The sequence below is a fragment of the Danio rerio genome, chromosome 5 (assembly GCF_052040795.2).
Source record: "Danio rerio strain M-AB ecotype USA chromosome 5, GRCz13ab, whole genome shotgun sequence".
NCBI lineage: Eukaryota > Metazoa > Chordata > Actinopteri > Cypriniformes > Danionidae > Danio > Danio rerio.
In genome coordinates, this window is record NC_141025.1 from 31,483,089 (window position 1) to 31,496,483 (window position 13,395).

The following is a 13,395-nucleotide window of genomic DNA, read 5'->3' on the forward strand; positions in this document are numbered from 1 at the left end:
CTTCTTTAATGGGGCCAAAAAACTATCTAACTTAAACTTATCTAACATAATAAATGTCTGTAATGAACATTTATGTTTTAGTAAATCAAAATCATTTAGAACAAGTGGTGTGATTTAAGTCACAGACAATTAAACTCATATGAGTCATATTTAGCAAAATAAACCTATTATCACAAATTATGGACAATAGTCTGGATGAAAATTTCTAGGTAAAAACACAGTATGAATTTTGTCAGTAGTATCTCATAAAAATAAATGAAAAATTAGTTTTGCACTAGCAGAATCACAAATTGAATTGTTGAGGAACTGTCAGCATTAAGTTCTTTACAATTGCCATTAGCCACATAGAAACACACACAGAGCCACATAGTTTTTTATGGGTGACCGCGCTGTACACACATTCAAAATGATTCTGTTAGTTTGTAAATCACTCAGAGCTGTCCAAGGTCATGCTTTTACCTCTTGTGGCCTGTTAGAACATATCTGAGGGGTGGATCTTTGAGTACTGGATGAGGGGAGCAGAGAATTCTGGGTAGGGAGCTCATCTAAAAAGTCGGGTTCGCTGATGTAAAGCACTTCCTGTTTTGAATATGAAGACCAAAGTCAAACAGCACCACACAGAAAGAGTTGCACAAACCACGCCAAAGAGCATTTTTATAACATTATTTGTCCTATCAAACTTCTTCAGATTCCCTCTACATATTTCATGACTGATCAAAGAGGCATTGACATGAAGCTCATTGCCGATGGCGATAACCCAGAAAAAACGTGCACTTCGCCGGCAAGTGGGAGTCGAGTGGATCCCCACGGACACCACCAGCATCAGGATGTACACAACGATACGGTTATTTCAAACCGATGCACTAAATGCTGAAGTACAGCACAGATAGCTCATGAATTATAATGATTCTACAAGTTCAGATCATAAGGCATCTGTACAGTCCATTCACCAGCTTATAGCTAATGGAATTTGTTTGTCAACCAAAAATAGGTTAACTATTCATCATTCTCTTTTCAGCTTAGTCCCTTTGCTAATCAGGGGTTGCTGCAGTGGAATGAACCGCCAACTTATCCAGCATATGTTTTACGCAGCGAATGCCCTTCCATTACTGGGAAACATACATACACACTCATTCACACTCATAAACTACAGACAATTTAGCCTACCCAATTCACCTATACCGCATGTCGTTGGACTGTGGGGGAAACAGAAACGCCAACTGACTTAGCAGAGGCTCGAACCGGCTACGAATTAGCCATTGGTAAATACTGCACAGTGAAGGCTGTTGAATGAACTCACCTCTTTTGTGCTGGTCGGCTTGGAGAAATTCTTTCCACCGGTCAAGCTCTGGTATCTCTTCTCCAGGGAAGACAGTCTCTCCTTTTCCTATAATCAGATGTCAAAATAGTCACATGTACAATTACAGCAACATTCAATATCATCATTTTGGAGTTTTAAGGTTTATGGATTTACAGTAAGTTAAACTGAATACTTTACAAGAGCCGAATCAACAATTACTTAAACTGAGCAAAGTTACGACAATAATCAATGTGTGTATGTATATGTAGATATATATACACACACACTCACCACTTTATTAGGTACACCTTACCAGTACCAGGTTGGACCCCTTTTACCTTCAGAACTGTCTTAATCCTTTGTGGCATAGGTTCAACAAGGTTCTGGAAATATTCCTCAGAGTTTGCTCCATATTGATATGATGGCTTCACACAGTTGCTGCAGATTTGTCAGCTGCACATCCATGATGCGAATCTCCGGTTCCCCCACATCCTGTATTGGATTGAATTCTGGTGACTGTGGAGGCCATTTGAGTACAGTGAACTCATCGTCATGTTCAAGAAACCAGTCTAAGATGATTCACGCTTTATAACATGGTGCGTTATCCTGCTGAAAGTTGTCATCAAAAGATGCATACACTTTGGTCACAAAGTGATAGACATGGTCAGCAACATTAATCAGGTAGGCTGTGGTGTTGACACGATGCTCAATTGGTACTAATAGGCTTAAAGTGTGCCAAGAAAATATCCGTCACACCATTACACCACCACCACCAGCCTGAACCATTAATACAAGGCAGGATGGATCAATGCTTTCATGTTGTCGCAGCAAAATCGAGACTCATCAGGCATGGCGACGTTTTTCCAATCTTCTATTGTCCAATTTTGGTGAGCCTGTGTGAATTGTAGCTTCAGTTTCCTGTACTTATCTGAAAGAGTGGTACCCAGTGTGGCCTTCTGCTACTGTAGCCCCAAGGTTTGACGTTTTGTGCGTTCAGAGTTGCTCTTCTCAATACCTCGATTGTAACAAGTGGTCATTTTTGCCCACAGAACTGCAATTCACTGGAGATTTTCTCTTTTTTTGACCATATAAACCCTAGAGATGGTGTGCGTGAAAATCCCAGTAAATCAGCAGTTTCTGAAATACTCAGACCAGCCCGTCTGGCACCAACAACCATGCCATGTTCAAAGTCACTTAAATCCCCTTTACTCCCCATTCTGATGCTCAGTTTGAACTGCAGCAGATCGTCTTGACCATGTCTACATGCTTAAATACATGTAGCTGCCATGTGATTGGCTGATTAGAAATGTGCGGTAATGAGAAGAGGACAGGTGTACCCGATAAAGTGGCCGGTCAGTGTATGTATATACACACACACACACACACACACACACACACAAACCAAAAAAAGTTTCAATAATATTCCTATTATAAGCTTGACCCTACTGTAGAAAAAAAGCAACTTTTCATTTTTAATTAAAAATGAACAGGAAACTCTGGTCATTTTGAGCGAGGTGCTAATGGTCTAATCCAGTGTTTCTCAACCATGTCCCTGAAGGACCACCAGCTCTGCACATTATCTATGTCTCCTTAACCAAACACACCTGATTCAGATCTTCAACTCATTAGCAGAGACTTAAAGACCTGTAATGGATGCGACATCCAAACCATGCAGTGTTGGTGGTCCTACAGGAATGTGGTTGAGAAGCACTGGTCTAATCCGATTCAATAATCTATGCAAAGCTAAGCTAAGCTAAACGTGCTCCCGCCAGACCCCTAAAAAGCGAGTGGATTTAAATATGGTAAAACTCATCTGTTTAACACTAGGGGAGCTGTAAAAAGAGCCCATGTCCAAAAAAAGTGGTGTTTTTTTAACATTATCACAAATATTGCCCGCTGATCTTAACTTCAACCAAACCTGCAATATTCCTTTAAGTGTCAAACATCAGTGTAGACCGATGTTAATCCTTATACTCAACCTTGTGGAGCATCTGCAGGGCCAGGGTTCTATCTTTGGCCATTCTTTCACAATCCTGAGCTGCCTGAAGTCCAAGTTGGTTAGCCTGGATCTCCAAAGCTGCCATTTTCTCCTGCATCACCAAAATAAATTCCATTCCAAAAAGTGTCTATGCTTTAGCCTGACACAAGATTTGCAGCTCAATACTGACATTATGAGACCTATAATAGACCTGACATGAGATCAGTGCTATTACCTTCCTTTTGGCCACATTCCGGTGATACTCTGCCTTCTCCTGCAACAGCTGCCTGCCAACCGTCTCCTTCTCCTCCTCAATGCCACTCTCCCGCTCCAACTGGCGAAACTCCAAATCCTCAAAGCGCTTAGTGGCCGACTCCAGTGCCTCCACCTTCTACACACACACACACACATGCACAGATGGACAGAGAGACAGAGAGGGGAAGACAGAGGCAGACGAACAGATGGGAAAAACAAACAAGCAGACAGACAAATGTTCCTCAATGACATGCCGAAGAAGATCACTCTGTCTGCCAAACAATGATTGCTGAGTGGAACACATTTTTTCAAAACGCATATCCAGAAACAAACAAACAAACAAAAACAGTCAGACATATACTCTACATGGTGCTTAACGGTTGGGCGATTTGCTCAGTTCATTATAATATCAGTGAATTAGTCAGAAGATTTAGTGAATAAAAGGCATGTAAGCAAGAGTGAAAAGCAAAAGACAAACAGACAAATAGATGACATCCATGCATTTCCGCTGCCTATAAGAGCTGAGGTGCATCATAACGCTCGTTGTTGTTCAGTCAGTGTGTAAACCCTTTATTGCCATGAGCATATTGTGGCTCGAGAGGAAGCGCAGACACACAGCCAGCACACACAGCCATAGGATATTTGTGCAATTTGTACAGATCCAGAATCTAACAAGCTGTCCAGTTAAGGCTCTTATTATATCAAGTCGTGTTTGTCGCCCATTAATTGCTGCTGATACTGGAAGGAGATTCACCATATAGCAATGCTTATTTTAACAAGTGTGTTATATTTTCAGTTGGTATTATATTAAAGTAAATGTATCTTGATTGATTACTGATTATTGTTATCATTTTAATCAAAACTGTTTTAATTTAGCAGTCAAAATATTTACAAATGTAAAGATATAAAATATATATAAAGATGTACATATAGCATTTATACTATATGAGCAATTCCATGCATGTCAACCTTTCCACGGAAAAATTTATCGGCAAAATATCTAAACTGTTTCTGCGTTTTTTGTGTAAGCATGTATTTTACAGTGCTTTAAAAATACTCTAAAATGTCTCTGTCAATGTTCTCAAACTATAATATTTGATTAACCAAAGTCACACAAGTGCCAATTTTAACTGGTAAAAAAAATAAAATCAATCGTTTTTGTTATATAGTGAGCTAACTATTATCCTATTGATTAGCATTGTTTATTTTGGGTCGTGCAGTTTAATTCACAGAATTACTACAAAGTATGTTGAATACAGCAAACTCGCATACTGTTTTGGTCACATCCATAACATGCTTATATTCCTCATTTAAAATATAAAATCTGTTTACAGGTTGATATTTTTCGGATCCCATTTTTTGAAAAATATAAACAAATGTTTCAATATAATGTTAACATATAATTTCTCTGTGAATTTATGTTTGGAAATTTTACTGCAAATGTCACATCCATAACAATGGAATTGCTCATATATATTTTTTTACTTAGATTTTTAAAATTGTTTTTATATGTCTATTTTCACGGTGAAATCATTCTGTTTCAAAATAAATCAACTGTAATAACAGCGTAGTAATGAAAGCATAACTAACAATCAATTAAAGTACAAGTCAGAATTATTAGCTCCCCTTGATTTTTTTCTTTTATAAACATTTCCCAAATGATGTTTAAAAGAGCAAAGAAATTTTAACAGTATGTCTGATAATATTTTTTCTTCTGGAGAAAGTCTTATTTGTTTTATTTCAGCTAGAATAAAAGCAGTTTTTACTTTTTAAACAGTCATTTAAGTACAAAATTATTAGCCTCTTTAAGCTATATACTTTTTCAATAGTCTACAGAACCATCATTATACAATAACTTGCCTAATTACTCTAACCTGCCTAGTTAACCTAATTAACCTAGTTAAGCCTTTAAATGTCACTTTAAGCTGTGTAGAAGTGTCTTGAAAAATATCTAGTCAAATAAATAAATCAGTTAGAAATGAGTTATTAAAACTATTAGAATTAGAAATGCGTTGAAAAAAATCTCTCCATTAAAAAGAAATTGTGAAAAAATAAACAGGGGGCTAATAATTCAGGGGGGTTAATAATTCTGACTACAAATGTATGTCAATATAACAAATTTATATAACAAATTAAAGTCTTGATGATTTCTAATTATTCCTGGTTAATTGTTTTAAATATATATATCAGAGACATAGCCATTTTTAATTATAGAGGCTGATTGTCGCCTGTAATTCTGTTTTATTGTGGTATACTACGCTATATAGACATATGAATTATTTAATAATTATGTAAATGTTTTTGAGAACCTCAGAATAAATCTCAATATATTTCACACTGTGAATTATGACGCAATATCTCAGAACACTTAACGTTTAAAACCACAAAATTAGATTACTTTTTTATTTAAACAGAATTGCAATATCAGTTACTCTTGTTAAGTAGAATTGTAACATTGATGTTTTCGGTTTTATTCATTCCTTTATTAAAGCTGTCAGAGTTAATGTGTTTAGTTAGAATCCCATTAATTAAATGTTTAACACCATTACATTAATCTGACGTTACATATTTCATGGTGTTCAACACGAACAAGGGAACCACCACAATTATCTCTGTTGATGAAGCAGGGCTTTCATTTATACTACAGGAAACAATAGAGAAATGATTTCTGAACAGCTCATTTTCTTCAAAATTATATCCACACTGGACAATTAGAAACCATAATTAGCAGCCTTTAAATTTAATCACCATCAAAATTTGAGCGCTTAATGAAACACATCAAGACCTCTGGAGGACTCTAAAAGCAAAATAACATATTTTCTTATTTAGCTTTCTTCCCAAAAGGACTTTCTAATTAGAATCAACACCAATTATATGTACTAATTAAAAAATAATCAAATAATTTGCTATTATCTCCTGCCAACTCTTTATTTTTCATCATTTCTTTCCTTTCTCGTGTGTCTCTTTAAAGTGATGTAAAGTATATGTTGGATAATCAGCGTGGCTCTCTCGGGCAGTATCAAAGTACACACTGACCCTGGTCAGTTGTTCCTGTAAGTGCTCCCTCAGTGATTCGGGGCATTTATGAAGCTGGCCTTTCAGCTCACTGTACGAGTCCTTCAGTCTGGCCAGGACATCCCGCTCAGCTGAGACTTTAGCTCTCTCCTACAATAAAACATTACACACGTAACACACACACACACAGGTAAAAATACACACTGCAGCGAGCAAGTGTTGGTGGAGAGGGTGGAAACAAAGAGGAAAACGCTAGATAAAGACACCATGCTGTGTTAAAAGAGAGGTTTAGATATAGTGTTGCCATGGCAATCGGAGCACATATTGCAGCAGAGTAAATCTGAGCCGAATAAATATTTATACAGCAGACAGTTCGACTCAGTGCAATATTATAGTGTGTTTAGTTTCATAATTGTGATATTTTTACAAATTTTTATGGTACAATCTGGAACAAAGCTATGTTTTTAGATTAAAATGTCAATTCAAACGTGCACTATTCAGTGTCATCTAGGTTAATAGAGTGTTAGATGTCAGGCTGTTAGAATGGTAGTACACAAAGTTGTTCAGGAGAAACAAACAGGAAAGCGGAAAGCATGCTTGATAGTTTGTGTCTGTTATCTGTACCTTCTCCTTCTCCCTCTGAGTCGCATTTTCCACTTCATTCAGTTTCAGCTGAAGTTGATTGATGATCTCCAGCTCTGCCTCCACTTGATCAAGCTCCGCCCTGCGCTCCCCCTGCAGCAATGCCCTCTCCATCTCCGCCTGCCAATAAAACCACACATTCAACAGTCTGTTCGCTTCCATATGTTTCGGTTGATATGAATAGTGCAGTTCTGCTGAGCAGGCAGAATCCGCCGTTCACATTGATTCCACTATGCAACACCAAAGATGTTTCTATGCATGACAGATGGCCGAGCACTGATGTAGAAGAAAACGACTGGTGATTGAACAGACTTTACCCATTTTGATGTGATTATCTATATCTCTCCTTCTCATTCTGCAGATAAGACAAAACTGAGGGAAGTCGTGGGCTGAATGTACTTTTGTGGACACATTATTACACTGGTGATGGTCTAACCTCTTGCCTGGACTCCTGTATCTGCTGTTCCAGGTCAGTGACACGGGTCTTCAGTTCATCCACTCGAGCCAGAATCCTGAGCCGCTCTTCCTCCAGATACACACGCTCCTGCTGGCCCAGCACTGAAGTATCTTCATGCTGAGAAAGCATTTGTCAATTACAACAAAGTGTGTATGTATGTGTGTGTGTGTGTAGTAAGAACACTCAGACAATGTTTACAACAAAAGAACTCTAGCTGACATTCTAACAGTGACCTAAATGAATGAAAAACATTTTTTTTCTCAAAAGAAAGGGAGAATGAAAGGCTGAGATAGTCAAGTGTTCACAGACAGAGCAGAAGAAACTAGGTGAATTCAAAAGGGACTAGCAGACCAAAAGAGGCAACTCTGTTTATGTTCCCATATGGAGTTTATAGGAACTTGTACAAGTTCAATGATTGTGTGTTGTTGCCATACACACACACACACACACACACACACACACACACACACACACACACACACACACACACACACACAGGCCACTTTATTAGGTACACCTGTCCAACTGCTCTTAAATGCAAATTTCTAATCAGCCAATCACATGGCAGCTACATGCATTTAGGCATTTAGACATGTTCAAGATGATCTGCTGCAGTTTAAACCGAGCATCAGAATGGGGAAGAAAGGTGTTTTAAGTGACTTTGAACGTGGCATGGTTGTTGGTGCCAGACGGCTGGTCTGAGTATTTCAGAATCTGCTGATCTACTGAGATTTTCACGCACACCATCTCTAGGGTTTTCAGAGAATGGTCCAAAAAAGAGAAAATGTCCAATGAGCGGCAGTTCTGTGAGCGCAAAAGCCTTGTTGATAGACTGGCTCGAGCTGATAGAAAGGCAACTCAAATAAGGTAAGGTAACTCAAATAACCACTCGTTACAACCAAGGTATGCAGAAGAGCATCTCTGAACGCACAACACGTCAAAACAGCTGCAGAAGTCCACACCCGGTGCCACTCCTGCCAGCTAAGAACAGGAATCTGTGGCTACAATTCACACTGGCTCACCAAAATTGGACAATAGAAGATTGAAAAAACGTTGCCTGGTCTGATGAGTCTCGATTTCTGCTGTGACATTCAGATGGTAGAATCAGAGTTTGGCAACCAACAACATGAAAACGTGAATCCATCCTGCCTTGTATCAGCGATTCAGACTGGTGGTGGTGGTTTAATGGTGTGGGGGATATTTTCTTGGCACATTTTGGGCCCATTAGTACCAATTGAGCATATTGTCAACACCACAGCCTACCTGAGTATTGTTGCTGACCATGTCTATCTCTTTATGACCACAGTGTACCCATCTTCTGATGGCGGCTTTCAGCAGAATAGCACACCATGTCATAAAGCATGAATCTTCACAGACTGATTTCTTGACCATGACAATGAGTTCACTGTACTCAAATGGCCTCCACAGTCACCAGACCTCAATCCAATAAAGCACTTTTGGGATGTGGCGAAATGTGAGATTCATATCATTGGATGTGCAGCCGACAAATCTGCAGCAACTGCGTGATGTCATTATGGGTCATTTATGTCAATATGGACCAGAATCTCTGAGGAATATTTCCAGTATCTTACTTAATCTATGCCACGAAGGATTAAAGTAGTTCTAAATGCAAAAGGGGGTCTAACCTGGTGCTTGTTAGGAGTACCTAATAAAGTGAATAAAGAGGCCAGTTAAAGTATATATACTGTATGTAAGTATATATATATATATATACATATAAAATAAATAATATTATAATACAATAAAGATTGGAATTGAAGAATGGTCATAATTATAAGCTTACCTTAGAAGTTGTTTTTTTGTGTTTTATATAATCTGATCTGAAGGTCTGAGGACCCTTAATCCATTATATAATCTGGTATAATTATAATGACAACCTCATGGGTTCCAAACCTTTTCTTTCACAGAGAACAAATATATTTTAAAGAGTGTTGAAGCATGAATGCTGAATGTTGAACAGTTTTTTTCATTCCTTTCAACATTCTTCAAAATAGCATAGTATATAATGTAATATTAATAAATAAAAAACAAAAATTACCAGAGAACATCATGTAAAAGAAACAAATTTTGGAAGTGGAGGACAAGTATATGACAAAAGAATATTTGGGTGGAATTTCCATTTAAATGTATATTTGTAATAGCGAATTACATTAATATCAATCATATTCAAGTGAATTATTATTTTTTTTCCTCTTCAGTAATCAACTTTCATTTCGGTGCATCCTTATAAAACAATGTTATGTTTCAGGGTTTTTTAATGTGTGCTCTGTAGTCCCTGTTGTTGATATGCAGTACAAAATGCATCATAATAATAATTAAAGGTATATTCAGGACAGAAAAAATGTGTGACTAATTTGTAATAAATTGCGAGTTAAAACATACGAATAATCGTGATTAAATATTGAATCGATTAACAGCAATATTATTTTCTTCTCACATTTGATCTCACATGAAAAATGACAGCTACTCAAGCAGCACAAACTCCAATTTGTGTAAACCCGCTGATGATGTTCTCAAGCATGATATGAGATGATCTAAACTACAAATAGTCGCATGATGAATCTCACAAATTGAATAACCTGAATAGTAACCAAGAATGTCTTTTATTTTTCATTTTAGTCTTGGTCGAAATCTAAAAACATTAGCTCAGAGTGATTACAGTCCCCTCTCTCTTAACCTCTCTCTCTCTCATACTGTAGTTTTTGTGAATGAGTATATGTGTGTGTGTGTGCGTGCTGTACCTCCTGGTGCTGGCTCTCAGTGCTGCTACACTCCTCTTTGAGGTTGTCCTCCTCGCTTTCTCTCTGTCTGTGAGAGCTCTGGCCCGGCACGCTCACAGGGTCAGGGCCCGGTCGCCGAACAGAGACCTCCTCCATCCCCGGGAACAGGCACACCCTCCCTGCGTCCACACCAACCGGAGGATCGCTCTTATTATACTCTGCACACAAATTCAGAATGGTCTCCAGCCTCTGCCTCTCCTGGAAACAAACACACACAAACGAAACACCCTCAGCTGTGCATGCAGCTTTAAAGTGCACAAGAAAACCACACAAAGCCTTAAATGATGTAAACACATGTCATTAACGCTCTCATACACTCTTTTAGGAGCTTCGTGTGGCATGTTCTAAACTCACTGCAACTTGACACCCACAGAACATATCGAAGACAGCGTCACCCTCTATAACATAACCTACTGGGCTCATTCAGATCCAAACATCTTACACAAATCATTATAAATGTAAAATCCTGAATATCCGCAAGGTGCTATACAAAAATACGTTAACAAATTTCTCTTCAACACAGTTACTGACCCCCAAACATACTCAAGCAACCTCTCACCCGACTGTGAAAGTCAGCTGCTGCAATCACTCTTCCAGCACTGTGTGTGTGTGTGTGTGTGTGTGTGTGTTTGTCTATGTGTTCCCACAAGTATAGCAATACCAGTAACTTGGGAGACATTGTTTGGTCATAGGCTATAAAACCACACGAAATTAAGTGTTTTGAAAATGTTTCCTGTGAATGTTGGGTTTAGAGGTAGTGTTAGCATAGGAGGACAGAATATACAGAATAAAAGTTACCGTCTATAGGAAGTCCCCATGAAGATAGATGTACAAGTGTCTGTGTGTTCACTGTCTACTTACAGCCTGCCAGACTCCCCAGTCTTCTCTCATAGGTCTAGCCAGACTAACTAGCGCTCTAGGCATTGGGGCTCATTATATTTTACATGGACAATACTCAGCTCAGTTTGGCTCGATGACACCAGTGACATTACTAAAATAGCAAGGCACAGGATGGCCCGCTTACAAGAGAGCAGCCGTCCACTTCAGCTAATCAAATTTACTTTTAATGAAGCATGGAATAATTTACGCGAATGTAACGAATGGTCCCGAGACCTCTGAAAACAAACACGCCGCTGTTTCAGTTTCTTTCTTCTGCTGAACACAAAAGAAGATATGATGAAGGATGCTGGACACTTGTAATCATTGACTTCCATGCTATTTTTCCCACTGTGGATATCAGTGGCTGCCAGTTTCCAACATTCTTCGTAATATCTTCTTTTGTGTGTCCAACAGAAGATAAAAAATCATAAAGGTTTGGAATCACCGGGTGTAAAAGTCTTTATCACTGAGCCATTATCTACAAGAGCAGCCAATAGAACGTCTGGAAACATATGCTCTTCTGTTTTAACGAGGTCTCCCCTGTCAGGAGAGTGCAGACAGTGCACTGGAACAAGTAAACGTTAACTGATGGGTAACGTAGCAACAGCATTCTTCTCCAACAAAAGGGTGTCAGCACAGCTGGTATGCATGCTGGAGATGCCACGACACAGACCAACACAAAGCCCACAGCACTAAACCTCTGTGTGCAAAAGCCATTTTATGACACGACCGTCCTCTGTTTGGGAACAACTGCCAAGGTGTTAATTTGACTTCATTATTAAAAGCCTGTAAAGCAGGTTTAAATCATAAAGTGTATTAAGTAGAATTTGCTCCAGGGATTTTGTGTGTAAATTAAATAACTGAAATATTGATCAAGAAAACCTTTCCTCTATTTATTACTCTCTCTCTGACACGCATCGATGGCTCATGTGGATTTATAAAAGGTGGACTTAAATTATAGAAGGTAAATTGAAACAGACTCTGACTTCTCTGTGAACAAATGTTGAAAGAATACATTAAATATTTGCAGTGATCAATGTTAATTGTTAAAGTGACTTATCTCTGCTTCAAATCTTGTAAACAAAGGAGAAAAAAAGCAAAGTTCTTTCATTTAAAATTTGATGCCATATCGCCCTCATGTGGTTTATAGTATGAAATGCTTCAGTTCTCTGTCGTTTCTACAATCACACAGACAAGAACAAAGGCAAAATGACCTTTAAAAATTCAGCAAGCCAGACACACATCTCTAAGAGAAATTGTAGACAAAGAGTATGTCCTGCGTGTGTAGTGTAGTCCATCTGGTGCATTGTGACCCACACTTAAACACATTGAATCCTGCTAAATTATTCTACATAGTTAGGATAGTGAAATAAAAGGGAGTGAAAATACTTTCTGACTTCAAAGTCCATGGATCCAATTAAACTTCTCATTATTTTGCCACAAATTCACAGATCGCTTAATATGGTTCATATTAAAACATTACTGGTCAAGCATTATGCTATTGTTCATGGTTCATTACAAGCAGTTTTTTGGTCTTGTTTTACATATTCTGCCAATGTCATGTTTAAAAAGTTTGTAAAAATGTTAACAAAGAAGCATCCAAAATTAGGAGTCAAAATCAGTTTTGAAAGCAAAGCAAAGACATCCCATTAAAAAACATGAAAGTAAATCCTATCATTCATTCATTCATTCATTCATTTTCCTTCGGCTTAGTCCCTTTATTCATCATGGGTCACCACAGCGCAATGAACCTCCAACTTGTCCAGTTTTACACAGCGGATGCCCTTCTAGCCACAAAACAGTACAAGGAAACATACACTCTCATACACTACGGCCAATTTAGTTTATTCAATTCACCAGCTGGGACTCGAACCAGCGTCCTTCTTGCTGTAAGGCGACAGTGCTAACCACTGAGCTACCAAGTCACCCTTAAATCCTATCATATCCCAAATGAAAAAGAATGCTATTTTAGTATATAATCATTTCCACATTTGCTAATAACACACTTTCATGAGCTCCAATTCGGCATATATGAGATTTCTGAAGATTCATGTAATACTTCCCATCA

The 13,395-nt window shown here is 38.2% G+C and overlaps 1 protein-coding gene across 10 annotated transcripts in view; it reads right to left on the bottom strand.

Moving 5' to 3' along the window:
* Positions 1–13,395, bottom strand: part of phldb1a (pleckstrin homology-like domain, family B, member 1a) — a 77,231-nt gene that overhangs the window by 23,657 nt on the left and 40,179 nt on the right. For 6 of the 10 annotated variants that reach the window (NM_001443097.1, NM_001443095.1, NM_001443099.1 and 3 more), the window contains 8 exon segments: positions 460–579; positions 1,301–1,387; positions 3,280–3,390; positions 3,514–3,669; positions 6,570–6,698; positions 7,173–7,310; positions 7,627–7,764; positions 10,410–10,646. In NM_001443097.1, coding sequence (NP_001430026.1) covers positions 460–579; positions 1,301–1,387; positions 3,280–3,390; positions 3,514–3,669; positions 6,570–6,698; positions 7,173–7,310; positions 7,627–7,764; positions 10,410–10,646 — 1,116 coding nt within the window. 10 annotated transcript variants of the gene reach the window in all.